Source organism: Dromiciops gliroides, chromosome 2 (assembly GCF_019393635.1).
Source record: "Dromiciops gliroides isolate mDroGli1 chromosome 2, mDroGli1.pri, whole genome shotgun sequence".
NCBI classification, from domain to species: Eukaryota; Metazoa; Chordata; class Mammalia; order Microbiotheria; family Microbiotheriidae; genus Dromiciops; species Dromiciops gliroides.
Genome location: NC_057862.1, coordinates 309,136,260 through 309,163,005, shown reverse-complemented (window position 1 = coordinate 309,163,005; position 26,746 = coordinate 309,136,260). Strand labels below are relative to the sequence as shown.

At 40.0% G+C, this 26,746-nt stretch overlaps 1 protein-coding gene across 1 annotated transcript in view; it reads left to right on the top strand.

Moving 5' to 3' along the window:
- The first annotated feature begins 21,408 nt into the window (after positions 1–21,408).
- Positions 21,409–26,746, top strand: part of PFDN1 (prefoldin subunit 1) — a 60,303-nt gene continuing 54,965 nt past the window's right edge. The window contains exons 1-2 of the mRNA XM_043981358.1: positions 21,409–21,527; positions 24,747–24,913. Of these exons, the coding sequence (XP_043837293.1) occupies positions 21,495–21,527; positions 24,747–24,913 (200 nt within the window). The 5' untranslated portion in view covers positions 21,409–21,494. The remainder of the gene's footprint in view (positions 21,528–24,746; positions 24,914–26,746) is intronic.

Here is a 26,746-nt window from a genome sequence, read left to right as displayed (position 1 = left end):
AAAAATACTCCAAATCACTAATTATGAGAGAAATGTGAATTCAAAATTCCTCAGGTTCCACCGTACACCCACCAGGTTGTCAAAGATGACAAAAAAGAATGACAATTCTTGGAAGGGATGTAGGAGGACAGGCACACTAATGTACTGCTGGCAGAGCTATAAATTGAACCAATCATGCTGGAAAGCAATTTGAAACTATACTCAAAAAGGGCACTAAACTGTGCATATTGATCCAACAGTAACAATCTTAGGTTTTTACTCCAAAGAGGTAAAAGAAAGAGGGAAAGGACCCAAAGCATAAAGATAACAGCACTTATTGTTGTAGTAAAGGTCTGGAAACAAAAGGTATGTCCTTCAATTGGGGAATGACTAAAACGATTGTGGTATTTTAATGTAATGGAATATTATTGTGCTGTAAGAAATGATGAAAGGGACGGATTCAGAGAAATCTGGGAAGCTCATCTGAACTGATGCAGAGTGAGATGAGCAGCTACAATATTGTAAAGGAAAACACCTGTGAACGGTTCAAGAACTGTGACTGAAGAAATAATAAAAAATAATCAAATATAGAATAATGATGATGAACCTGTTTCTCAACTCTTGGCCAAGAAGTGATAGTTTAGGGCTGCAGAAAGCAACAAACAGGTTCAGACAAGACCTATGTGTGAATCTGTTTTTCTTGATCATACTCATGTGTTACAAGAGAAAGCTTTTTTGAGGGGATGGTTGGGAGGTAGGTAAGGGTTATAGACAATCTCAAGCACTTGACACTTACTAGCTGTGTGACCCTGGGCAAGTCACTTAACCCTCATTACCTTGGGAAAAAAAAAGAAAAAAAAGAGTTATAGAGAAGAATGGAGGGTATGAGAGAAAAAAAAAACACATAGAATAAAGCAGAAGGAAATTCTGAAGAGGACACTGGGAACCAGGGCAGTATTGGAGCTACAAATTTAATATATATAAATATGACAAATTTAATACATACCTAAAAAAAGCAGTGCATAAAAAAGATTCATGGTGTCATATACAATGTTCCTTTTCCGTTCTTTGAATAAGAACATGTTTATATTTGTTGCGTTTATGTAATAATAATATATTAAAAGGAAAGATGAGCTATGTTTTCTGAAACTGGGGCAAAAAGAGGGGGGCAAGTAAAGATGTACAAAGATTTTGAGATATGGAGTTGAAAAGATGAAGGGAGGTCAGGACAGATGGTATCTATTGCCTCAGTAAAGTAGAAGATAAAGTCATTTTCTGAAGGGGTGAGGTCAAAGGTGGTAAGAGTTTGAGAAGAAAAAAAATTGGAATAACTGCTTACCATCTTGTTAGAGAAAACCAGTAAAAGATAAATAAAAGGATTGTTATCTAGGCCTAGCTGAGGTTAGATAACATGAAAATGTAGTAGACTGCTTCTGGTAATTTCCTCCAGTAGCACCAAGGCGTTTAGGGTTAAGAGTGGAGGAGGACAATGAGAGTGACCTAGGATTTGTTTACTAGGGTATTAACTTCAGAAGGAGGAGGCAAGGGATTCCAGTGCATTGTTGATATGATTAATTATATCATGATGATGAGAGGCAAGTGAGACCAGTGTGAGGACGATGGATTGGGAGAATAAGAAGGGATTAAGAGACTGAAAATAGGGTTACCACAAGTGGGAAGATAGGTAACTGGGATTATAGATCGGAATTTAAGGGTTTTAGATTATGGAAGACATAGGTAACTGGGTGGTTAAGGGCAAAGGGGGGAGGTGGGTGGCTGTGATAGAGGGGAGACAGAGTTTATGAGAGTAGAAGAGTTCAGAGTATTAAAGTAGGTGATCAATATGAATAGCAAAATCACCAAGGAGGGAAGAGATTGGTTTGGAAGAGGATGAAGAGGATAACTGCGAGTCAGGTACTGAACTCTTGAGAAAGGAAGAAGAGCGAACTGGAGGTCAGTAGATAAAAACTACATGAACCTCATCAGCTTAACATAAACAGATGGGAGTACATTAATTCGCTAAACTCAGTAGACTCCAGATATATTAAAGGGTTTTCTTCCTTTCCCCTTGTGAATCCTGTTCCAATTGGGTCCCCAGATTTGGGTGGGAAACAGGGCATTGCAGTAGCTTCCTGAGTTCCAAAAATCCCGAGGCTGGGAGTGTGGCAGGTACATTTTCTGTAAAGTAACACTGGTTTGTGGCAGGGAACGCATCCATATCGGACAGTACAGCTATTGACAAAAGAGAGGTCTGGCTCAAGTAACCAGCAAATGAATGCCAGGCATATGGTTAGATAATACAGGACCAAGATGAAATATACAGAAATTATCTATGTTCTGATGAGGTTTAAATATGTCTTCCAGCTTTTTGGAACCGTAGTTATGAGTTGTTGCTGAATATCGTTGATTGTATTAAACCTATTAATTCTGTGACTATGCACTGGATTCTTTTATGTTTAGCATTTCCTTATGTGTACACTATTTGATCCCCCAGTTCCCAAACTGAAAATATATGGGAGTGAATCTCATAGGAGGAGAGGTTGCTGAGTGATGGTGGCACAGAAATGAATATATATGGTTTCCATCCTAATGAATCGGGGGATATCAGAAGAGGAATGATCAATCCTGAAGAGCACTTCCATGAAGAAAACTTTCATGGCGAGGGATGAGTCCATCTTTTGAGTTGGCCTCACCACCACCACCACCACCACCGGCCCCTACTTCCTCCATTCTCTAGTTAGTTATCAAGAACTCTACTTTTTTTATTTTTTAGTGAGGCATTTGGGGTTAAGTGACTTGCCCAGGGTCACACAGCTAGTACGTGTTAAGTGTCTGAGGCCGGATTTGAACTCAGGTACTCCTGACTCCAGGGCCGGTGCTCTATCCACTGCGCCACCTAGCTGCCCCAAGAACCTTACTTATACAATTCAATTTAACAAACATTTATTAAGTGTCCACTGTGTACAAAGCAAAGCACTATGTTAAGAATTAGGAGAGATACAAAGTTCAAATAAGAAAGTCCTGACCTCACGGAGCTTACATTCTAATATGTATGTATGTGTGTGTATATGTATACATATGTGTATGTATACACATGTGTATATACACATATACATATACACATGTATATATTTTTATCCCCTATGGCTGAATCTGGGCCTATGAATTCATTGATATAAGGAACTCCCAGTAAGGAGGATTCCTTTAGCAATGAAGACTCACAACTGCTTGTAATTTATGTCTTAGATGATGACAACACAAAATAATACATGCAAAAAAAGTACAGAAAAGTCCTTTGTGAGGTCTGAGATCTGGGGAAGAGGAAGGCCCTTGTTGACTCTAGAATAATCATGAAATGCTTCCTAGTGAAGGCGGTATATAAACTGAGTTTTAAAAATTGGTTAAGCATGACAAACATGGAAATACATTTTACATTATTGCAAATGTATAGCCTATTTCAGATTGTCATCTTGGTGAGGGGGGAGGGGAGGGAGGGACAAAAATTTGGAACTCAAAATCTTTAAAAAAATGAATATTGAAAATTGTTTTTACATGTAATTGGAAAAAATAAAATACTATTACATTTTTAAAAAATGTTTCAGGATTCCACAGGTAGAAGTGGTGGAGGTGAGGTTGGAAAATGCATTTTAGGCATAAGGAATAAGGGCATGATGCAAAGTCATAACTAGGAATTCTAGCACCTGGGGCAAATTCTGTTGGGATTTGAGGGAGATAGAGAAAAGAGGAACCAAATCTGTTGCTTGTTGCTGTCACCATTGATCCTGGGTGTCTTCTGTGGTTCGTGGGCTAAGTGATGCATGAGCAATACTCCTTAGTTGGATGAACTTGTGACAGGGTGAGGAAAGCCAGAACTGAAAAAAACAACAGGATTCTCAGAAGTAGGGCAGTATCTAGGGTCAGGTATGTGTACATGGGTATGCTTCTTCCTCTCAAGGTCTTTATATATAAGGCGGTATATAAACTGAGTTTTAAAAATTGGTTAAGCATGACAAATGTGGAAATACATTTTACATTATTGCAAATGTATAGCCTATTTCAGATTGTCATCTTGGTGAGGGGGGAGGGCAGGAGAATGTGTTTCTTCACAGTGACAGTCCTTCTTTAGCCCCTTCTTCATGCCCTTCCTCAACCCCTATTTCTGCCACCACTCTTCCAATATTAGCTTCTGGGGCAAACCCCCAGTGATTTCATGTTAGTTACTACTTTGGCATTGGCACCAGTAGGCAAGGAGTGTGTACAAAGGCAAAGGAGTAGTTCTTTGTTGAAGAAGCGGATCGGTTCTTTGTTCCTAAAGCACAGATTATGAGCACGGATTCTAAGCAAACCTGTTTTCCTGAAGTTACATGTACTAATCAGTGATCTCTATGAGTGGGAAATAGGAATTCACTACCACGAATTCAGTTACATGTCTGCTCTTTGGGGAGGAAAGGTCGATAAAGTATTTCTGCAAGCTGGTGTTTTTTAGTGCTTATTGGTAAGGTTTATTTGTCTGAATATTGCCTAGATTTCTCCTAAATTCTGTTGACCTTAAATTCTGATTCAAAGGTGAGTTGGGATGATGTAATTGCTGACTTATTTACCAAGCACATGCTTCAGATTTTTTACTGACCAGGTAAGTCTTTCGGCCTTTGCTGCTTTCAGTTTCCTCTCATTTCCTTTTTAACCTTTTCAGTGTGGATTCTTCTGACCTCAGCCATCACCTCCTGCTGGCTCTTGTGCTTTTGCTCACCCTGGTGAGCAACAGGACAAATAACTCAACCTCTGTCTGGCCACGCTCCACATCTTACACAGTTTTAAATCATCAAGATCAGTAGAAAATACTCATTCTCCTTGGCCTTTTTGTAAACAGATTGAATCAGTTGTGGCTGTTTGCCTAGGAAAAGCTACCATCAGTTCCTGCTGGGGACGACTCACTTCCTTTCTTGGCATATTTTTCTATTAACATTTCATCTGGTGGTCACTTCTAAAGGCTCATTTCTCTCAAAGGAAGGTTCAAATACAAAACTTCACTTTCTTAGATGCTTGTTTCATTTGTCACCTAAAAAAAAAAAGGTTTGCCCAGGTTCTTGATGGAACTATTATCTGATAGCCTATCCTTCCCAAGACCCTGAGATTCATCCTACAAGCCTGGAACACTTCAGTCATCTTTGTAAATTCTCCTGGGTAGGCCTTTCTAATGAATTTAGTTTTAAAAAGAAACAGGTGTCAATAGCTTGAATGTTCCTCTCCCCTGCATATGTATCACACTGCTGGACACAAAGTAATTTCTTTTGAGCTAAATTTTACACACTTATAATAGATTGTTTTGTACTATAATGGTGTGGTGGCTGGACCTGAGTTCAAATTGATCCTGACATTTACTACCTATGTGACCCTGGGCAAGTCACTTACCCTCTTTTTGCCTCAGTTTCCTAGTCTAAAACATGGGAATAATAATAGTATCTATCTTTCAGGGTTGTTGTAAGGATAAAATGAGATAATCTTTGTAAAGTACTTTGCAAATCTTCAAGTGATAAATACTTGTTAACCATTATTATGAGATATAATTATTTTTAAAGACCCCATGCTATTTGCTTGTTTGTTTTTGCAGGGGAATGAGGGTTAAGTGACTTGCCCAGGGTCACACAACTACTAAGTGTCAAGTGTCTGAGGCCACATTTGAACTCAGGTCCTCCTGAATCCAGGGTTGGTGCTCTATCCACTGTGGCACCTAGCTGCCCCCTCCATGCTAAGTTTTGTCAGGGGTACACTGATGTATGAGACCCAGTATCTGACTTCAAGGAACTTACAGTCGAATGGTGGGGATAAGATATGTATGCAAATAACACTGGGGAAAAAAGGCAGAATATGGTTGTGTCATAAGAAAGGCACTAACAAAGTGTTATGGTTGTTCTGAGTTATTTTTCTTTAACATATAAAGGACAGTATTCAAAAGTCCATTAAGTTGTGGAACTTCCTTAATTCTCTCTTGCTTGCTTCTTTCTTCTATTAACTCCTTTACTCTTTCAATGATTTATCTAACAAACACTTAGTAAGTACTTCCCGAGTGCAATGCTTTGTTCTATGGACTGGGAGGAGGATAGCTCTCCTTTATTAAGTATATGGCCCAAGAGAATTCTCATTAGGGAATCAGAGGAGGGATAATCTAAAGGTGGGGTGATCCTCACAGCACAATGGGATGTGAGGTGAGCTGGATTTAGGATCCTCCTGCCTATTCTTTTCCAGGCTCTTTTCCTGGATCATCCTTTGCACCCTGACCCCTGTGTGTTGGGGTAACTGAAGGTTCTATCTTGGGGCCTTTTCACTTCCATCACTAAAGTTCTCTGGGTGGTATCTCATCTGCTCTCATGGTTCCAATTCTCATCCTTGAGCAGATAACACTCAGAATTATGTCTTTAGCCTGAGTTTCTCTCCTGAGCTCTAGTCCTACCAAGTTCAGATGCCTATTGGACGTTTCCAGCTGGATATTCTGTAGGCATCTCAAACTTAACATGTCTAATAACGGAGTTCATAATCTTTCTCCCCAAGTCAGCCCCTTTTCTTATCATCCTTCGGGGGCCCTACCATCTATCTTTTCAGTTACTCAGGTTTGAACCTTGGAGTCACCCTAGATAGATAGATCCTCTCTCTTCCTGATACCATTAGCCAATCAGCTGGATACCAGGTACCATGAATCATAGATTCTATGTCTCTCTCATATGTGCCCTCTACTCACATGCCCACCATCCTTATCATTTCTCACTTGGTCTATTGCAAAAGCTGGTTAGTTGGCCTAACCGTGTTAAGTCTCTTCTCTCTCCAATTCATCCTCCAGACAGCTGCGGAAGTGATATTCCCAAAACACAGGTCTCACCATTTTATTCTCTTGGTTAATTGCTCTCAGTAGCTCTCTCTTGGTAGCAAAGTGGATAGAGCAGTGGGCTTAGAATCATGAGGACTCATCTTCCTGAGTTCAAATCTGGCTTCAGACACGTACTAGCTATATGACCCTGGGCAAGTCACTTAATCCTGTTTGCCTCAGTTTCCACATCATGTCAAGTGATCTGGAGAAGGAAATGGTGGTCCAGTATCTTTCCCAAGAAAACCCAAATGGAGTCATGGAGAGTCGTAAATGACTGAACAACAACAAGTTCTGTCTTTTAGGATAAAATAGCACCTCCTCTGGCACTTAAAGCTCTTCACAACATGGATCCTACCTACCTTTTCAGGCTTATTGTTCATTACTTCCTTTTACCTCCCATACAGTTCAAACATATAGAGCTGCAAGGTGTCTTTCACAAACATTTCCTTCTCCTAGATTTGTGCCTTTCTACAGGCCATCATCTGTAGCTGGAATGCTTTCTTACCTCTCTTTTGCCTCTTAGAATCTTTAGGAATCCCTCCTACAAAATTCAACTCCAATTCCACATTCCACTTGAGGCATTTCCTGATCCCTCCAACTGCTGTTGTCCTCCCAGTTACCAAGTAGGTCTTTTATATATAGGTAGTAGAGATCATGGTACCCCTAATCAACTGATTTTTCCCAAACTAGTTGGTGAAATCATGGAAAGGATAGGAACAGAGACAAATAGGTTTTAATATATATAAAACAAAGTGTAAAGTGTTTTTCCAGATGGAATTAGAGGGCAGTTTGCCAGTGGCTAGATTAAGTATGTCAGTGCCCCTTGAAGGAAGGCTGGGATTTTAAGAGGCAGAGGTAAGAGGAAGTGAATTGCAAGCATGAATGATAGAAAGTTCGTGTAAAGCAGCTTCAAGGAGTGTATGAAGTCCAGCAGTCTAGAGAAAAAGACAACTATGAAAGAAAAATCTATCTTTTGAGAGGGGATCACTTTTGCCTTTTCCCTTGAGCCCCTGTGATATGAGAAGGTAGAGAATGGGGATTTCTCTCTTCTTGCCACCACTGGTCATGAGTTCTTGCAGTGGAGATCCTGTATTGTAGGGAAGGGGAAAAGTGAATCAGTGAAAGCAGCTTGTAAGGAAAGTGATCTTGGGAAGGAGAGAGGAGTGACAGAATTAGACCATTAAAACAATCTGATACTGAATAAGAAATAGAGTGGTTGACCAATGGAATAGATTAGGTACACAATATACCTAAGTAAATGTCCATAGTAATCTACTATTTGAGAAACCCAAAGATCCCTGCTACAGGGTCAAGAAAACACTATTTGACAAAAATTGCTTGGAAAACTGGAAATCAGTCTAGCAGAAGATAGACATGGACCAACATCTCACAGTGTATACCAAGATCATATCAAAATGGGTACAATGATTTAAACATTAAAAGGGGATATCACAAGCAAATTAGGAAAACATGGAGAAAAATTACCTGTCAAGTCTTTGGATAAGGGAAGCATTCATGGCTGAACAAAAGATAGAGAGGATCTCAGGAAGTAAAATGGATAATCTTGATTACTTCAAATTAAAAAGGTTTTGCACAAAGAAAACCAATACAGCTAAAATGAGAAAAAAATCATGAAACTGGGGAAGAAATTTTACAGCAAGTTTCTCTGATAAAGACCTCATTTCTCAAATATGCAGAAAACTGAGGTAAATTTATAAAAATTAGAGCCATTCCCCAATTGTTGGACAGGCAATTTTTGGAAGAAGAAATAGAAGCTATCAATAATCAATTGAAAAAAGGCTCTAAATCACTAATAATTTAGAGAAATGTAATTTTTTGGGGGGGGTGAGGCAATTGGGGTTAAGTGACTTGCCCAGGGTCACACAGTTAGTAAATGTTAAGTGACTGAGGCCAGATTTGAACTCAGGTCCTCCTGACTCCAGGGCTGGTGCTCTATCCACTGTGCCACCTAGCTGTTCCAAGAAATGCAAATTAAAACAACTCTGAGATACCACCTTGAACACATCAGATTGGCTAACACGACAGAAAAAGAATGACATGCTGGAAGGGATGTGGAAAAATAGATACACTAATGCACTATTGGTCCAACCATTCTGGAGAATCATTTAGAACTATGCTTAAAGAGTGGCAGCTAGGTGGCTCAGTAGATAGTGTGATGGGTGGGTGTGAAGTTGGGAAGACTAATTTTCATGAGTTCAGATCTGACCTCAGACACATAATAGCTGTGTGACCCTGGTCAGGTCACTTAATCCTGTTTGCCTCAGTTTCCTCATCTGTAAAATGAACTGGAGAAGGAAATGGCGAATCACTCCAGTATCTTTGCCAAGAAAACCCCAAATGGGGTCATGAGGAGTTGGGTATGACTGAAAGTGAACAACAACAATGCCTAAAGGGCAAGGGAACTATGCATGCTGTTTGACCCTGTGAGAATTAGAACGCTACCAACCTGTTGAGAAAGATATTGCAGGGAAGCTGTCATGAAAAGAACGCATGTAACTTAGCGTCCAGAAGTGATGTCTGCCGCTGTGGGTCCTGCTGTGTTCACCAAACTGTAAAGTCTAAATACAATGATGCAAGACAATTCCGAAGGACTCATGATGAAGAAGGATGTCTAACTCCAGAGAGAAAATTGATAGAACATGAGTGCAGATTGAAGCATATTTTTTCCTGTATTTATTTTTCTTGCTCTTTTCACAACTTGGCTATTTGTATACCTTTTTTGGTTTTTTGCATTACTTCATATATATAATGGATACTGTATTTCTTGCTTTCTTAATGGGAGGGGGAGGGATAAAGAAAGGAAAAAATTTGGAAATAAAAAATAAAATAACAAACCAGTAGACACACGCAGAAAATTAGGCCTACTGGTTGGCAGTTGGTGTGGTACAGTGTAGAAAGGAACCAGCCCATTGAGCTAAGCCAAGTGACCTTTACAGCAAAGGTCATACACCCAGGGTGATATAGATGGTCTTTGCACTTCATTTAACACGTTAATAGCTGGTCATTTCTGTTACCTTCCTCTTCTATGATTCCATCTGCTGAGGGGGAAATCAGTTGATCAAGGGTTTCCTGAACAACTCACTCCTACCCCCACATATATTTTGCATGTACTTATGTTTATAAGTTGTTCCCCCTGAAACAACAACTTCATAGGGTAGACATTGTTTTATTTTTATATTTTTATCTCCAGCACCTAGAAGTACATAGTAGGTACTCAATAAATACTTATTATGGGTAAGGCGCTGTTTTAATTGCTGAGACAAGGGCATCTTTGCTTTATCAACACCCCAGCATCAGTGTAGTGACGATATGAATACTTGTTGATTTCTCATTAACTGATTAGAATCAATGTCGTTGTTCAGTTGTGTCTGACTCACTGTGACCCAGTTTGTGGGTTTTTCTTGGCAAAGATACTGGAGTGGTTTGTCATTTCCTTCCCTAGCTTGTTTTACAGATGAGGAAACTGAGGAAAACAGGAATAAGTGACTTGCCCAGGGTCACGAATCTAGTAAGTTTCTGAGGTCAGATTTGAACGTAGGAAGATGAGTCTTCCTGAGTCCAATCTCAGTGCTCTACCCACTTCGCCACCTAGCTGCCCTGCAGGATGGGAATAAAGAAGATATAAATAAATTTGGAGATGAAGGCTGTTTCTGGAGGTGGGCGCCTGCCATGGTGCTAGTTTCCTGATGAAGTGACATCCTCATCCCAAGATGGTCTTAGCTTCCCAAGAAAAAATAAGAGGTTTACAGTAACTGAGGAGATCAGGAGCTAGAATTCACAAGCCACATCAGATCCAACAGTTTTAAAGATACTTTATCACTTCTCCAGCATAAAGATTGTGCCATTCACTCATTAGAAGGCAAGGAAGGGTGACAGAAAAGTTAGGATGATCATCTATCAAGCTCCTGTTACCTGGCCTAGCTTACAAGACAAATAGAAAAATTCTTCTTTATATTTATAGTAACCTTTTTTGTGCTAGCAAAAAACCTGGAAACAAAGTAGATGTCCATTCACTGAGGAATATTACTGAGTCATGATGCCAGTCACTTGACACAATGAAGAATTCAGAGAAGCCTGGGAAGACTCGGAGTCAATAGTCAATAAACATGTATTAAGTGCCTACTGTATGCCAGATGCTAGGGACATAAATACAAAAAAAGACAGTCCCTGCCCTCAAGGAACTTACAATCTAATGGACCGAGGCATGATCATACATGACTATGATAATGAAAAGAAAGAACAAAAAAAGGTAAATTAAATGCTGTATAATTATAATGAATTAAAAGTTTAGTCCTAGAAAAGACTTGAGAATGTGTACTTTTGTTCTTTTTTGCCCCTTCATTCTTTGTAGGAGTTGCGGGAGTGGTGGTGGGGCAATGGATGTGGAAAACTGCATGCAATATCACACTTGGTTGATATGCTCACTAGTTTTGCACTCCTTTTTTATTTTAAAAATTCTTTGTTAAAAGTTCTGATTTGGGGGCAGCTAGGTGGTGCAGTGGATAAAACACTGGTCCTGAATTCAGGAGGACCTGAATTCAAATCCGGCCTCAGATACTTGACACTTACAAGATGTGTGACCCTGGGCAAGTCACTTAACTCTCATTGCCCAGCCCCCCCCAAAAAAGATCTGGTTTGTGGGGAGGGGGCTGTTGCAGTAGTTTTTAGGTATTCCTTAATAAAGAATTACACTGTCCCACGCAGTCCAATTAGACTTAAAGTGGTCTTTTATATGGCTAGGAAAGTGACCATGTGGAAAGTCAAAGACTTTGTCCCTGGTGAATAGGGCTTAGAAACATTCTCCTCCTCAGAGAGAAGGCAAAAGCTTTTATAGAGGATAGATGGAGTGTCCACTTGAAAACTGGAAAGTTCTCTTTTGGGGTAGGGTGGGGATGCTTGTCATATTCCTGAGAGTGAGGGGGATTTTTTTGAAATGATGATCCTGACCTTTGGAGTTAGCTCTGTCTTCTAGCTCCAATCAGGTAGTAACTATGTCTAACTTACTTTCTTGCTATAGAATGTTATCACCCTTAACTTCTTAGGTATGTCTGTCCTGATATCTAATTGATCAATCTAAACTTTAATAGTCCCTTGATTCCTTGATATGCCTGTCCTGTTATTTGGTCATCTTTGGTTTTGCTTCTCACAGGAGAAACTTCTGATTTATCTTAAGCCTCGTGTCAGGTTCATTAGCATAATATGAATAAAAATGAAAATTTTAAGAAGTGACCAATTTATTGAAATATGATCTCTATACAACTCTTGTTCTTAAATCTATTCCAGGCCTTAAACAACATTGATTAAGCAAATGACCACTTATCTAATGTCTATACCACCATTAAAAAAACCACCAGTGAAAAAAATAAATGTATATTTGTTGTCATGGTTGTTGTTTTAAATTAAATATTAGGAAATATTTATGCATCATGGCCTACTGGAAAGAGGGCTAGCTTTGGAGGTGGGAAGAACAGAGTTGAAGCCCTGTCTCTGATACATATTGACTGTGGATGGGTCAGTTAATGTCCAAGCAGCATTCCAGGTAACTAAGACTCTAAATAACAGAAGAATTGGTGGAATGACTACTAGAGTGGATTTCCATACCAGGAGTTCCTAACAGGAGTGAAATCACAGGTCTGACCCCCATTTTTTCCTTTCTCCTCCATTAAAAAGTAAATTCATTTCAAAAACCAAAGTGTAGACTTTCTTACAGACATTTATATTTGAGAAGCCTGCCTGGAGGACTATAAGAAAGATCCTGCTGGCTAACAATATGAGAATAAGTACTATGAGGCAGGTGTGAAATTGATATGGGAGAAAGCCTATAGGCTTTGTATCTTTGGACATATTAAATAGGTCTCATTTTGCCAATATTTAAAAGGTAGTGCCATAGGTGGGTTTGGGGGGCTTCTAGGTGGTGCAGTGGATAGAGTTCTGGGCCTCGAATCAGAAAGACTCATCTTCCTGAGTTCAAATATGGCCTAAACACTTCCTAGCTGTGGGACCCGGGACAAGTCACTTCACCCTGTTTGTCTCAGTTTCCTTATTTGTCAAATGAGCTGGAGAAAGAAATGGCAAACCACTCCAGTATCTTTGCCAAGAAAGTCCTAAATAGGGGTCACAGAGAGTCAGACATGACTGAAAACAACTGAACAACAACAAAAGCCATAGGTGGGGTTGTAAAGGTAGAGCACTAGAATGTAGGGTGGTATCTTTGGAGCTCTGTGTCTCTTTGGGGATCGGTCAGTATGTTTTTCCATGCCATCCCTAGCCAGAGCTTCCCTAAATGGGGTAGAAACAGAGATTTCAAATCACAGTTCCAGATCTGAAAGAGGATACATGATTCATAAGGGGGCGTGATGACTGAATACTGACAATGCAGCCCCAAACATGAGCATAAGCTGCGTCAGTTAAGAGGAATGCTGGCTGGCTGAAGGTGAGCAGGGTAGGGACATGAGAAAAGGTTGCTTGCTTGCTTGTGTTAGAAGCCGCAACTCGGAAGCTGGTTAAACCTCAGAAGGAATCACATCCTTGGCTCAGGGCTGGCTGCCAATTAGGTTTCAATTTGAGGCTCCCCCAGCTTGCTTCCCTGGGAGAACAATAGTGATAAGCACAGAACAACCGATTCATTGGGCAAGTTGCCCATGTGCTGCAAACTCTTCTGTGTTATCGGGGGCAGTCTCTTCCTGTCACCCTAGAAGATTCAGAGAGACTTATTTATTTAAAATGCCGCTTCCCAAGGAAACATTATGAGCTATGCATTAGGAATAACTGCAGAACCGAAGAGTAACCATGCAGGTCATTTTGTCCAATCTCTTTCATTTTACAGATGAGAAAAAATAAATCCCAGAGGGCTTTAGGGACTTACTTGCCCAAGGTCACACGGATACTAGGACTGTCCCTGTTTGGAGGTCTTTACACAGGGGGTGGATGACCACTTGTTGGGTATGTAATAGTGGGGATTCCTTTCATATATAGATTGGATCAGATGGCTGCTCTCAAATCCTGTGATTTGGTGTCACAGTAGAGATATGTACTCAGGTCCTATGACCACCCCATTCAATGTTCTTTTTTTGGGGGGTGGGGCAATGAGCGTTAAGTGACTTGCCAAATGTCTGAGGTCGGATCTGAACTCAGGTCCTCCTGAATCCAGAGTTGGTGCTTTATCCACTGAGCCACTTAGCTGCACCCCCCCCACCCCATTCAGTGTTCTTTACATCATTACCACACTGCTTCAATATTTGACTTTTGCACAAGACAAGAGGCATAAACATAACTAGGGTGGGCAGCAGGACTTTGCCCTAGGGTGTCACTGTTTTTGACTGGAAACCTCTTCTACATTTCACTTTGGGAAGCCCTGGGGACAAATGGCACAACTACTTCCATCTGCTAGCCCCAGGGTACCATCATTGTTAAAACTCTCTCAGGGTCCTATTCTCCCACTAATCCCTAAGGAGGTAAGGGTCTGGACTTTCTGAACAACTGCACCCATTGTAGGGGTGTCCTGCATTGTCATGACTCACTCATCCCATGTCCCTTCTCTCAATTGCACATCTGGTTATTCTCCTGCCACATGCCCTTTCCTCTCCTCAAATAATTTGTCTTAAGCACAGTTATGGTTAGTTATGACCATTGGCATGACAATCAGAAAGCTACTCCAAATTGTATGCTTCAGATTGCCACTGTGACATTGGAGGCAACTCAGCTCTCTGCCATGGCCCTAGTATTTTGGGTACTGATCTCAAGATCTCTCTGCTTGGGGGCTTAAAAAAATCATGTAGTTAATTATAGCCAACATGAATATAGTCAGCTAGTAAATAAGCATATTTTTTGCAGGACAATGAGGGTTAAGTGACTTGCCCAGGGTCACACAGCTAGTGTCAAGTATCTGAGGTCGGATTTGAACTCAGGTCCTTCTGAATCCGGGGCTGATACTTTATCCACTGTGCCACCTAGCTGCCCCCTCAATAAGCATTTTAAAGTGCCTACTATGTGCCAGCCACTGTGCTAAGTGCTGAGGGGAAAACCCTCCCAAAATAAGACACCCAAACCAGGCCCTGTTCTCAAGAGACTCACAATCCAGTTGCAGAGACAACATGCAAACAATCATGGACAATCAAGCCACATGCAGGATAAATTGGAGATAATAGAGGGAAGGAACTAGAATGAAGAGAAATTAGGAAAGTCTTCCTGTCAAAGGTATGATTCTACCCTGGACTTGCAGGAAGGCAGTGAAGCCATGAGATAGATAGAGATGAGGAGGGAAAGAATCCTAGGCATGAAGGACAAACAAGGAAAAGACCTAGAATCAGGAGATGTAGTATTTTGTTTGAAGAAAGGCAAGAAGGTCAGGTGGGCAGCTAGGTGGAACAGCAGATAGAGTACTGGGCCTGGAATCAGGAAGACCTCAGACATATACTCCCACATAGCTGTGTGACCCTGGGCAAGTCACTTAACCTTGTTTACCTCAGTTTCCTCATCTGTAAAATGAGCTGAAGAAGAAAATAGCAAACCATTCCAGTATCTCTGCCAAGAAAACCCCAAATGGGGCCATGAAAAGTTGGACACGACTGAACAACAACAAGAAGGATCACTGGATGGCAGAATACTTGGGAGTGAGTAAGGTGAAAGAAGACAAGAAAGGTAGGAAGGGACCAGGTTATACATAGTTTTGAACATAAAATAGGGGATTTTATAGTTGCTCCTGGACAAGATATAGGGTCACTGGAGTTTATTAAAAGGATGGCATCATGTGGTCAGACCTGCTTTTTAGGAAGATCATCTTGACAGCTGAGTGGAGAATGAACTGGAGTTCGGAGAGACTTAAGGTAGGGAGACCAATCAGAAGATTATTGTAATAATTCAGGCATAAGAGGATGAGGGTCTGGGTTTTGTTCTTTTTTCCTTTTGGAGGCAATTGGGATTAAGTGACTTGTCCAGGGTCACACATCTAGTTAGTAGTCTGAGGCCAGATTTGAACTCAGGCCCTCCTAACTCCAGGGCCAGTGCTCTAGCCACTTTGTCACCTATCTGCCCTCTGGGGTTTGTGCCAATGTCATTGCAGTGTTAGAGGAGAGAAGGGGGTGAATATAAGACATGCTACAGAGGTAAAATCAGCAGGATCGGATAATAGATCGAATGTAGTGGGGTAACAGGGTAAAAGGTTGATAACACTGAGATTGTGAGCCTGGTTACTGGGAGGATGGTGCCTCTCTCAATAGTCACAGAGAAGTTAGAAAGAGGGGAGAATTTTGTGGGAAGAAGGATAATGGGTTCAATTTTGGACATGTTGAGTTGAAGATGTCTGTGGGACAACTACCTTGGGATGTTTAATAGGCAATTGGAGATGCGGTACTAGAGGTTAGCAGAGAGGTTAGGGCTAGATAAGTTGATTTAAGAATCATCAGCATAGAGATGATAATTGAATCCATGGGAACCAATGAGATCACCAAGTGAAACAGTATAGAGGAAGAAGAGAAGGACAGAGTTCTGTGGTACTCCCATAATTATTGGGTGTTACCTGAGTGAAGATCCACAAAAGAGACTGAGGAGTGGTCAGATAGACAGGAAGAGAACCAGGAGAAAATAGTGTCATGAATACCCAGAGACAAGAGAATATTAAGGAGAAGAGACTGATCCACAGGGTCAAAGGCTGGAGAAAGGTCTAGAAGGATGAAGATTGAGAAAAGCCCATTAAATCTGAAATTAAGAGATCACTTTGTAGTGAGCCATTTGAATGATGAGGTTAAAGCTAGACTGTAGAAAGGGAAGAAGAGAATGAGAGGAAAGGAGGCATCTATTACTGTGGGTGGCCTTCTCTAGGAGTTTAATCAAAAAAGGAAGGAGAGGTATAGGATAACTAGTGGGTGTGGATGAACCAAATGAGGGTTTGGGTTTTTTGGGGTTTTTTTAAGGATGGAAGAGACATGAGTATGTTTCTTGGTAATAGGAAAGCAGCCAGTATATAGGGAAGATTGCAGATAAATGAGAGAGTGAGGATGATAGAGGGGCAATCTGCTTGAGAAGACAGGATGAAATGGGATCACTTGTACAGGAGAAATGCTACCTCTTCTTGTGAGACAAGGGTAAAGGCAAAGATGGTGGAGGAAGACATTTGAAAGATGTAAGATGAGGAGAAAGGGAGAAGAGGGAGCTGTTGGTGAATTGCCTTAATATTTTCAGTGAAATATGAGGCAAGATTCTCAGCTGAGAGGGTGGGGAGAGGGGAAATCATGGAAAGTTTGAGGAGGGACGAAAACATTTGGAAAAGCTGCTGTGGTAAGTTGGATAGTGAGTCAATTAGGGAGGTATAAAAGGATTGCTTTGAACTGTGGTATATGATGGTGATGGAATATTATTGTGCTATAAGAAATGACAAGCAGGATGACTTCAGAAAGGCCTGGAAAGACATGTATGAAATGACGTATAGTGAAGTGAACAGAACCAAGAAAACATTGTGCACAGAGACAGCAATATTGTTTGATGAAGAACTGTAAATGACTTGACTATTCTCAACAGTACAATGATCCAAGACAATACCAAAGGACTATTGATGAAACATACTACCCACCTCCAAAGAAAGAACTCATATTGATGGAATAGACTGAAGCATGCCATTTTTCACTTACTTTCATTTTTCCTTTTAAGTTTTTGTGTACAAAATGACAAATATGGTAATGCTTTACATAATCATACATGCATAACCCATACCTGATTGTTTGCCGCCTCAGGGAGGGAAGAGGGGAGGGAGGGAAGGAAGGAGGTATAAAAAATCGGAACTCAAATAAAAATATTTATTACATTTAAAAAAAGGATTGATTTGCTGTAGGAAGGACCCAGTTGATTTTATGCAACATAAATTTGTCAGTGGAACCAGTCAGCACAGTTCTGTGATTTTTCTCCATCATCATTTGGCAGCACATGAGTACAAGCAGTGTGTGGCAGAAATGATCCAAAGCTGAGGCTTAACAGGGAAAGACTGGTCATAGCATAAGAGGGTAAGGGATATGGTGCTTTAGTGTTACAAACCACTTTACATGTTACCACATTTGATTAACCTGAGGTCCCAATGGATTTGAAAAGTTCACATTCTGGTCTAATATATTCCAGATCAGTTAGGGGACAGACACAGCTTCCTCACTTAGCTATCTAGGGTCCCTTCCCATGAAGAAGGTATAGGATCTCCATAAGCTTCTAAATTCAAAGAGGCAAAGGAAGGACATTTAACTTTTTCTTGAATATTTCAAGGATCTATAGCCTATATTTTGAAATATATCTGTATTTCGTTGATGGGTGTGCTCCCTATATTTAAGAAGATTCCCAACTCCTCTGTAACTTAGTAAATGGATTTGAAAAAGTCTTCACTCTATAGCCAATCTGATGAGGATCATCTCTGACTTTAGCAAGGCTGGTCCATAGACAATAGCCACACAATTCATCACCTGACTGGATAGTTGCTCTGCACCTACCTGTGATTTGATTGATGTAGGGAATTCCCAGTGTGGACATTTCTTCCAATTGAATTTTTTGCTGATGAGTAAATTCTGTGTAACTCATGGTCAGTCTGTTAATAAGTATTTTCCCATTATGTGCCAGGGACTATGCTAAACACTAGGGAAAGGCAAAAAAATAGTCTTTAGTCTCAAGGAACTCACAGCCTAATAGAAGCAACATGAAAACAACTGTCTTAGAAAGCTGCCTGGGGGCACTAAGAGGTTAAATGATATCAGATAGTATGTATCAGAGGCAGAATTTGAACGCAGATTTTTCTGACTCCAAGCCCAACCTTTTACCCTGTCTACTATGCCATATCATTTGGCTTATGTATATAATGAATTCAACTGCTAATATGCACAGATATCCATTCATTTTTTTTTTGGTGGGGCAATGAGGGTTAAGTGACTTACCCAGGGTCACACAGCTAGTAAGTGTCAAGTGTCTGAGGCTGGATTTGAACTCAGGTACTCCTGAATCCAAGGCTGGCACTTCATCCACTGTGCCACCTAGCTGCCCCCACAGATATCCATTCATTCTGACTAAGTTAGGTTAGTTCAACTAGGGAAACATACTGGCAGAGAATATGGAGTAGTCTACTTGTTATTATGAAGGTCTTGTATCTATCCTAGTAGGGACCCTGACAGAATTAGGTGTTAAAGTGCTGCTGTGATACCAACTTAAATCTGTGATGTTATGACTTATAGAAGTTTGGGTATGTGTGGGGCCTGCTCAGATCCTAATGGATTATATTTAGACATAATAGACATAAATGTCTTCGGAACCTGCCCAAGGCTCTCAGGTGCCTTAGGTTTCTTATTTTATTTGATTCCACTTGGCACCCTTCTACTGGGCAGCTAGGTGGCACAGTGGATAGAGCACTGGCCCTAGAGTCAAGAAAACCTGAGTTCAAATCTCACCTCAGACACTTTTAGCTGTGTGACGTTGGGCAAATCACTTAACCCCAAATGCCTTAAATATCCAGGGCCATCTCCTGATCTGTATCTTAACACTGGACTCAGATGGCTCTGGAAGAGAGAGTGGAGTTGGTGACCTTGCACAGCTCTCCCTCATTTAAATCTAATTCAGTGCAAGTCATGACATCATCTTGACCCCCATGGTCCTCTTTGAGAATGAAAGACAAACAAACAACAACAATCCTTTTACTTACATTTTACTTACTTTCCTGGTGCTGGTACTACCTGTGGAGATTTCAGCCCCTTCACATCTTCTCATCTTGTGCAGTTCTTGTTGGTAAGGCAAATCTTCCACCAAGGAGAATACCAGGTCAGGGCTCTAGTTATTTGATATTTTATTATTATTTATCTCCTTCCCTCTGGCTACGTGGACAGCCAGGCCATCTCCTTTTCAGGTTATACAAATCTTTGATGATGTATTTTATGGTTCTCACATAAAAATCATTATTGGTAATATGATGCAGATTACTTAATTTATGATATAGGTATTTATATTGCCCTTTGAGTTATTGATAATTTTGATATTTCTGAAATTATGGTATTTAATGATTTATAGCCACATAGTGGTAACTTTTATTTTTACAAAATGTGTTTCTTTTCTTCTTCTTCTTCCTTTTTTTTTGGTGGGGCAATGAGGGTGTTAAGTGACTTGCCCAGGGTCACATAGCTAGTGTCAAGTGTCTGAGGTTGAATTTGAACTCAGGTCCTCCTGAATCCAGGACAGGAATGTCATGGGGTGCAGAGCACCCCAGAAGTTCTCTGGGGCACACCAAGGAATCTTCTCCTTGAGAAACTAAACCAGAGGATAGATAACGCCTAGAGAGATAAGCTGAACCAAACCGGACTGAGCTAGCTTGGGATTCCTACCCTTCATTCTGGTCTCCCTTACCCTGGGGAGATAAATTTGGGTGTGGCTTCGGCCTTTGTGTTCTGAAGAGGGATCTGTAGCCACCCCTCACCCAATTCCTTTAGTCACTACCAGTGGGGGATGGTCCTCCACTCCTCACCCAATTCCCCCAGCTACCACCAGTGGGGGATGGTCCTCCCTCACTAAAGGAACTTTCCACAGGAAGATGGTCCACCCCCATCAGTCCTCTATAAAAGTACCTTCCAGTCTCCTGTTCGAGGAGATTTGGTACCTCTGAGCCATGTGCTTTATGCCAAATCTCCCCATGAAAAGTCCAAGGATTTCTTTCATGGTTTCCCTCCCTCCACCCTTCCCTTCCCTTGTTCCTCAATAAACTATCACCTTATTCTAACTACATTTTGTGTGCAAGAGGGTGTAATTCTTTAAAGAGGAATTCCTAAGAACCCCAACTCCCACCAACCCCGTACCCCATTTTCCCACCATATCATGTGCTTTATTCACTGCCACCTAGCTGTCCCCAGAATGTGTTTCTTTTTTAAAAAAATGATAATGAACTTCAAACCATTTGATATAGTTTGAGTCTTGCAACAACCTCGTGAGTGTGAGGTCAAGGCTCTATAGATATCATTATTATTACCATTTAACAGATGAGGAAAGTGAGGCTCAGGTAAATGAAGTGACTTGCCTTTCCTAAATGTATGAAGGATGTCAAACCCAGATCTCTCCTGATTCCAAGAAGAGGGAGTGTTCTATACCATGCTTCCAAGATGGGGTTTAGCAGCATGGAAGTTTAAAATTAAAAGCAGGTTTCCCTATATAATAAAATTGTAGAACTGGAATGGATCTTATAGACCATCAAGTTTAACTTTTTGTTTTACAAATTAGGAAACTAAGGCCCTGAGTGGGTATGTGAACCAGTTGGTGTAAAGCGGAAATTGTCGCACTCCCAGACCACGTGTTTTCCACTGCTGTTGCTTCCAAATAATAATTAGTATTTGTGAACTTGCTTGATCTTCCCTTCTAAAATCTAAGTTTCTTGAGGACGGGGTCGGTTTATTTCTGTAGTTACCACAGATCAAGGCATAACACAAAAGAAGTGCTTAAAAGAAGAACGTGGAACGAAGGGACAAAAGGGCAAAGGCAGTCCCCATACAGCGAGACTAAGAGGCAGCACGCGATGCGCAATTCTTTCCCACGCAGGCGCGGAGAATAAGCGAGTTCTTCCGTTCCATTCATTCCTTTGATGTTCAACCTTGCTTCCGGTCGCTAAGTGCGCAGGCTCAGAGTTTGATCCAAGATGGCTGCCCCCGTGGATCTGGAGTTGAAGAAGGTAAAAGGGGGTCTTGGGTGGGAAGAGTCGTCCCTATGGAGTCCGAGAGACCCATGAGCGACGAAGTTGAGAGAGACATCTGTCATGACGACGGGAAGAGGACTCCCGGGAGCCCGTGCAAGGGCCGGACCTCCTTTATACACTCTGGGGCTGTGGGTTCCTGGGCCCGTGGGGGTCGGGCCAGGCCCATCGGGCTTCCTTTTCTCTGCCTATGAGCCGATTATTCGTGCTACAGCCCACTGGTGGAGCCGCTGTGACTTTGGGGGTGGGGTGGGGTAAGGAATTCAATTTTCCACAATAGAAAGAGACAGGAAGTTGTTTTCTGTCAAAGTTGGGGAGATTCCAAGACTGTTCGTGTTCGAACCACGCCCCCCTTTCCCCGGAATCGCCAGTACCTTTCCAAGAGACCTGTACAGTCGGCATCACCTGTGTTTTCAAGCACCTGGTTCCTCATTTTTAAAAAGTCATAATATTAATTAGATCTGAAAGGAAGCTTAAGAGCTTATCTAGTGAGTAAAACCCCTGGAATTGGAGTCAGGATAGATTGCAGATAAACCATGTTTTGCTACACTATGACTCTGGGCAGGCCACGTTCCTGGGCTTATGTTCCTTACTTTATAAAATGAGGGAGTTGCCCTCCTCTTCGTACCCAGAGGACTAGGAGAGGACCAGGAATTAGCTGTCCTCTTCTTGGCAGAGAATGTAGACTGCATTTGTCGGTTGAGGTCACTCCTTGTTTTCGCTTAACTTTTTTTTTTTGGGGGGGGGTCTCGAAGGAGGGAGGTGTTCACAGGAGGGGCGGATATCCAGAGAGACTGTATTGTTAAAACAAAGGCATCAATAAGACTTTGTAAAAATAACGTTATATAAAATGAGGGAGTTAAACTAGATACTTTCAGCTCAGAGAGGTAGTACAGTATAATTATAAGAACTCTGGACTTGGACTTAGAATGCCTGGGTTTGTGTGGTGGAGTCAGAGTTTCTTAGAATTCTGGTTCTAATACTACAACTGTGTGACTATGGTCCCAATCACTTCTCCTCTTTGCTCCTTAGTTTTCTCATTTGTAAAAGGGGGATAATAATATTCCATTCACCTGCAGAGTTGTTCAGAAAAGAACAGTTTGTAAATCTCAAAGTACGATGTAAGTAGGAGTTATTAAATCCTATAAGTAGCCCTCTTTTACAAGTGGAGCTCGTTCCCCAATCTTTTACAAGCCCTTCTGATTTTAGTAGGAAATTTAAACTACTTGATGTTCTTATAGTACTTTCTATCTCACTTTCAAGGGTTTTGTTTGTTTTTAGAGGTGACCTCTAGTGTTGCTTATTTTGGGGAAAAAAATCTAATAAGGTTTTCCCCATGAAGTAAAACGAAATTAAGAATTTTCGTTTAAATCATGGCTTTTAGGTATGTACATTTTCCAAAACAATTTTAGATCTTTAGAGTACTTAAGGAGGACGGTGATAGTCCTTAGTCAGAATCAGAGCTGGAAGAGATAGTAAAAGATCAGAGTCCAATCCTTTAATTTTATTTTGAATAAAATCTTTTTTTTTTTTTGGGATAGAAAGGGTCTTGTAAAATCATCCAGTCAGCTTTTATTCCTTAGAAGAAACTTAGGCCCAAAGAGTGTAAATGATTTGGCCAGATTTTCACAACTAGTAGGTAGGAAAGCCAAGACTGGGACCTAGTTTCCTGATTCCAGTGCTCTGTCTGTCACACTATACTTTGATGATATATTTAGCCTTGCTGTTTTGCAAGACCACATGGTCATACATTTCTTCTCTTAGAAAAAAATAATTGCTAAAATAAGTTTGTGCTCTTAAATTTAGTATGACTTTATGGTTTAAGGGAAAGAGAAGGCAGGTAAAGGTTACAATATGCCGGTACATCTCATTCACTTTCTGGGACATTGAATTTTTAATTTTTTTGTTTATAAAATAGGAAAAAATGCAATAGAATTTTAAAAATATTGAATGCACGTTAAAATTGGATCAAAGTTATTTTAGCCAAGAGCTTAATGACTAGATTTTAGTGAAAAGGCAGTTGTGTGTTTTGGTTTTTAAAGCAGACCAAAGATTTTACTTTTAAACTTTCCCCCAGCCATTTATTAGTTGGAGACAAATGTGGAAAATTAAAGGAATTAAATAATCTGAAACAGTTATGAGTGAGGGAAAACAAGGTGAGCGTGAAGGTTGAGCTATGGTTTTGCTATGCCTTAGTAATCACAAATGCTATTATTAAGGTATAAATTTGACAGCATGTGAAAATCATTCCAGACACTTCAGCAAGAGTATTCATGGACCGTGTTTATCCTAGTAGAATTTTGCTTGGTGTTTGTGTGGGGAAGTCAAAATACAATTCCATAACTGAATTTTCTTTTTTTGTTGTTGTCTATTTTGTTATAGTGCTAATATTCTGAACCAGTATATTACATGTATAGTCTTCCTTCACTTATTGTCTAACTCATTCATTTGACATTTATTTACTGCTTTGTTTTTTTATCTTTTTAATGTGTGCTGTTTCTCCAATTAGATTATAGCTTCTTTGAAGTCAAGGATTGGCTCTAAAACTCTTTCTCTTTAGACTTTCTGTAGCACTTTTTACCCTTCTAATTCACCTATCATGTATAGTATGTATTATTATTTTTTGAGTGCCTTCTTTTAGGCTGTAAACTTCAGGGGTGGCTAAGTAGCGCAGTGGATAAAGCATCAGCCTTGGATTCAGGAGGACCTGAGTTCAAAACCAGCCTCAGACACTTGACACTTACTAGTTGTGTGACTCTGGGCAAGTCACTTAACTCCAATTGTCTCACCCACCAAAAAACAAAAACAAAACAAAACAACAACAACAACAATTAAGACTGTAAAATTCATGAGGGCAAGGTTTATCCAAACTATACTTCTGTAAACCCCATGGATTATCTTAACTTGGTTGCTTATTTCTTTCCCAGTGCTTAGAAGAATGCTCTGCATTTACCAAAGGTGCTTTATGTTTGTTGAATTTGTATTTTCAGGGCTGAGAACAGTTCCTTGCACATAGTAGGTACTCAATAAATATTGATTGATAACTGTTATTCCACTTCCATTGGTAAGTAATAAGGCCTTGATTATGCTGACATTTTAAAGCTGAACTCACATGTTTTGAATTATATTTTGGATTTGATTTATTAGCTTGCTCTCCAATGTTTTATTTAGTAAATTGGTGACTTTTTTTTTTGTCAGGCTTTCACAGAACTACAAGCCAAAGTTATTGATACTCAGCAGAAGGTGAAGCTTGCAGATATACAGATCGAACAGCTAAATAGAACGAAAAAGCACGCACATCTTACTGATACAGAGATTATGACTTTGGTAGATGAGACTCACATGTATGAAGGTGTAGGGAGAATGTAAGTAAAATGCCTTTATTAAGGGGCTGGTTCTTGGCATGGTTTGTGGCTGAATTAATTCTGTAAAAAAATTTTATTGATGTTTTGAAGGTGAGGTGTGGTTGTTTTTTAAAGTATCAATGTGATTTTCCAGTATGCTTTCCTTTCCCCCAACTCCAATAGAACTTCCCCTTGTAATAAAGAACAGTTGAGCAGAACTAACCAATGTTGACTATGTCCAACAATGTAGTCTTCCGTAGTCTTCCTTCAGTACTCAGTGAGTTACCTTACTTCTTTTAAGGTGGGCTAAAAAAAATCTCAGCAGTAACAAAAGTCAAATAAACATACAACTAACATGAAAGTCTAGTAATTGCCAGTGTCAAGCATTATTCAAACATGAAGGATAGCCACTTACACAGGAAAAATCCTATAGGAAATCAATACATCTTGTGCTGCTCTTACTTTATGACTAATCATGTAAATTTATTTCCATTTGTGTTATGACCAAGTCCACTTTACCTTCCCTTAGTAGGAAAGAAGGTATAGAAACATGATTGCAAAAATCAAACTCCATTATAATACAGTTGGCATGTCTGTTTTTGTTATTGTTTGTTCTTGTATTACAATTTTGTCTATTATTTGTATGAAGGGATCATTGCTTTAGGTAGGGCAGTACTTTATACAGAGATTTTATTGCTTAGAATTGGACCTCTATATCATAATGTCTTGTTTATGATTGATTTGTAATTAAGGTTAACATATGTATCATAAAAACTACTTGTAAAATAGCATTATGAAAACAAATCTAGGTTCATGATTTCTTCTATTCTCCTTGAAAAGAAACTAACAATCTGATTAATTCTCATTTTACTCTCTAAGAATGTATATTATACAACACATTAATTTGCAGCTTTCTAAAGCCTAACATTTTCTAGTTAATTGTGTTTTGAGAGGAAGTAAATCCCTATTTAAGTTAGTTGTTGAGACATAGTAGAAGTGGGAAGACGACAAAATTAAAACCCTTGACTATGTGGCTGGGCAGCACCGACTGCATACTTGGCATTCACTGCATGATAATTTTATCCATAAGTCTTAAAATGACAGCACTAACTTCTCTAAGGCCAGTGCTTGTTGATATGCTGTGTTTGAGTTCCACATCCTTGTCCTTTATTTGTAGCATCTAAGGAATTTCCAAAATAGAAAATTTGGATCACTATCTCTTATCACTTCTTTAACCACTGGAGAGTTCTTGTTTTTCATTTGAGTATTTTAATTTCATTTCTTCTATCAAGTAGCTAGGAAGTTGCTTTTTTTCTATCAAGTAGCTAGTAGGACGATGCCAAGTACTTCCATTAAGGTAATTTGACATAAATAACTTAAGGGCAGGGGTAGATAATTGGTTCATGATAGACCAGTGTTCTCTCCAGAATATTTGTTTTAAGTAAATGCTATTTCTTTTTTAGAAAAGCTCCTTTTTAAACATTTGATATGGTGGTATTTTGTAGATTACAATTTAACTTTTAATTTTGGCTTCGGTGTTTCCTACTCACATGTTGGCAGTGTGAGTGTGACCCTGTATTGTAGGGGCACGTAAGGTGAACAAAGTTTGTTGTTTAGCTAGAATGAGAATGCATTATGAGGGAGAGATTTGTTGAGTATCAGTCTAGTCACGAGGACATTCCCTTTCTTGATGCTAAGCCTGAACTATCTATTTATGAATTTGTATTCTTGGGTGCCAGTATCTTTGTGATTCAGTTCTTTTTTTTTTTTAATTTCCAGTCATTATCCTAGTTAGTCTGGGGGATGGAGGATATATTAACATCACTTTTTTGTGATTTTGATTTAAGATCTGTG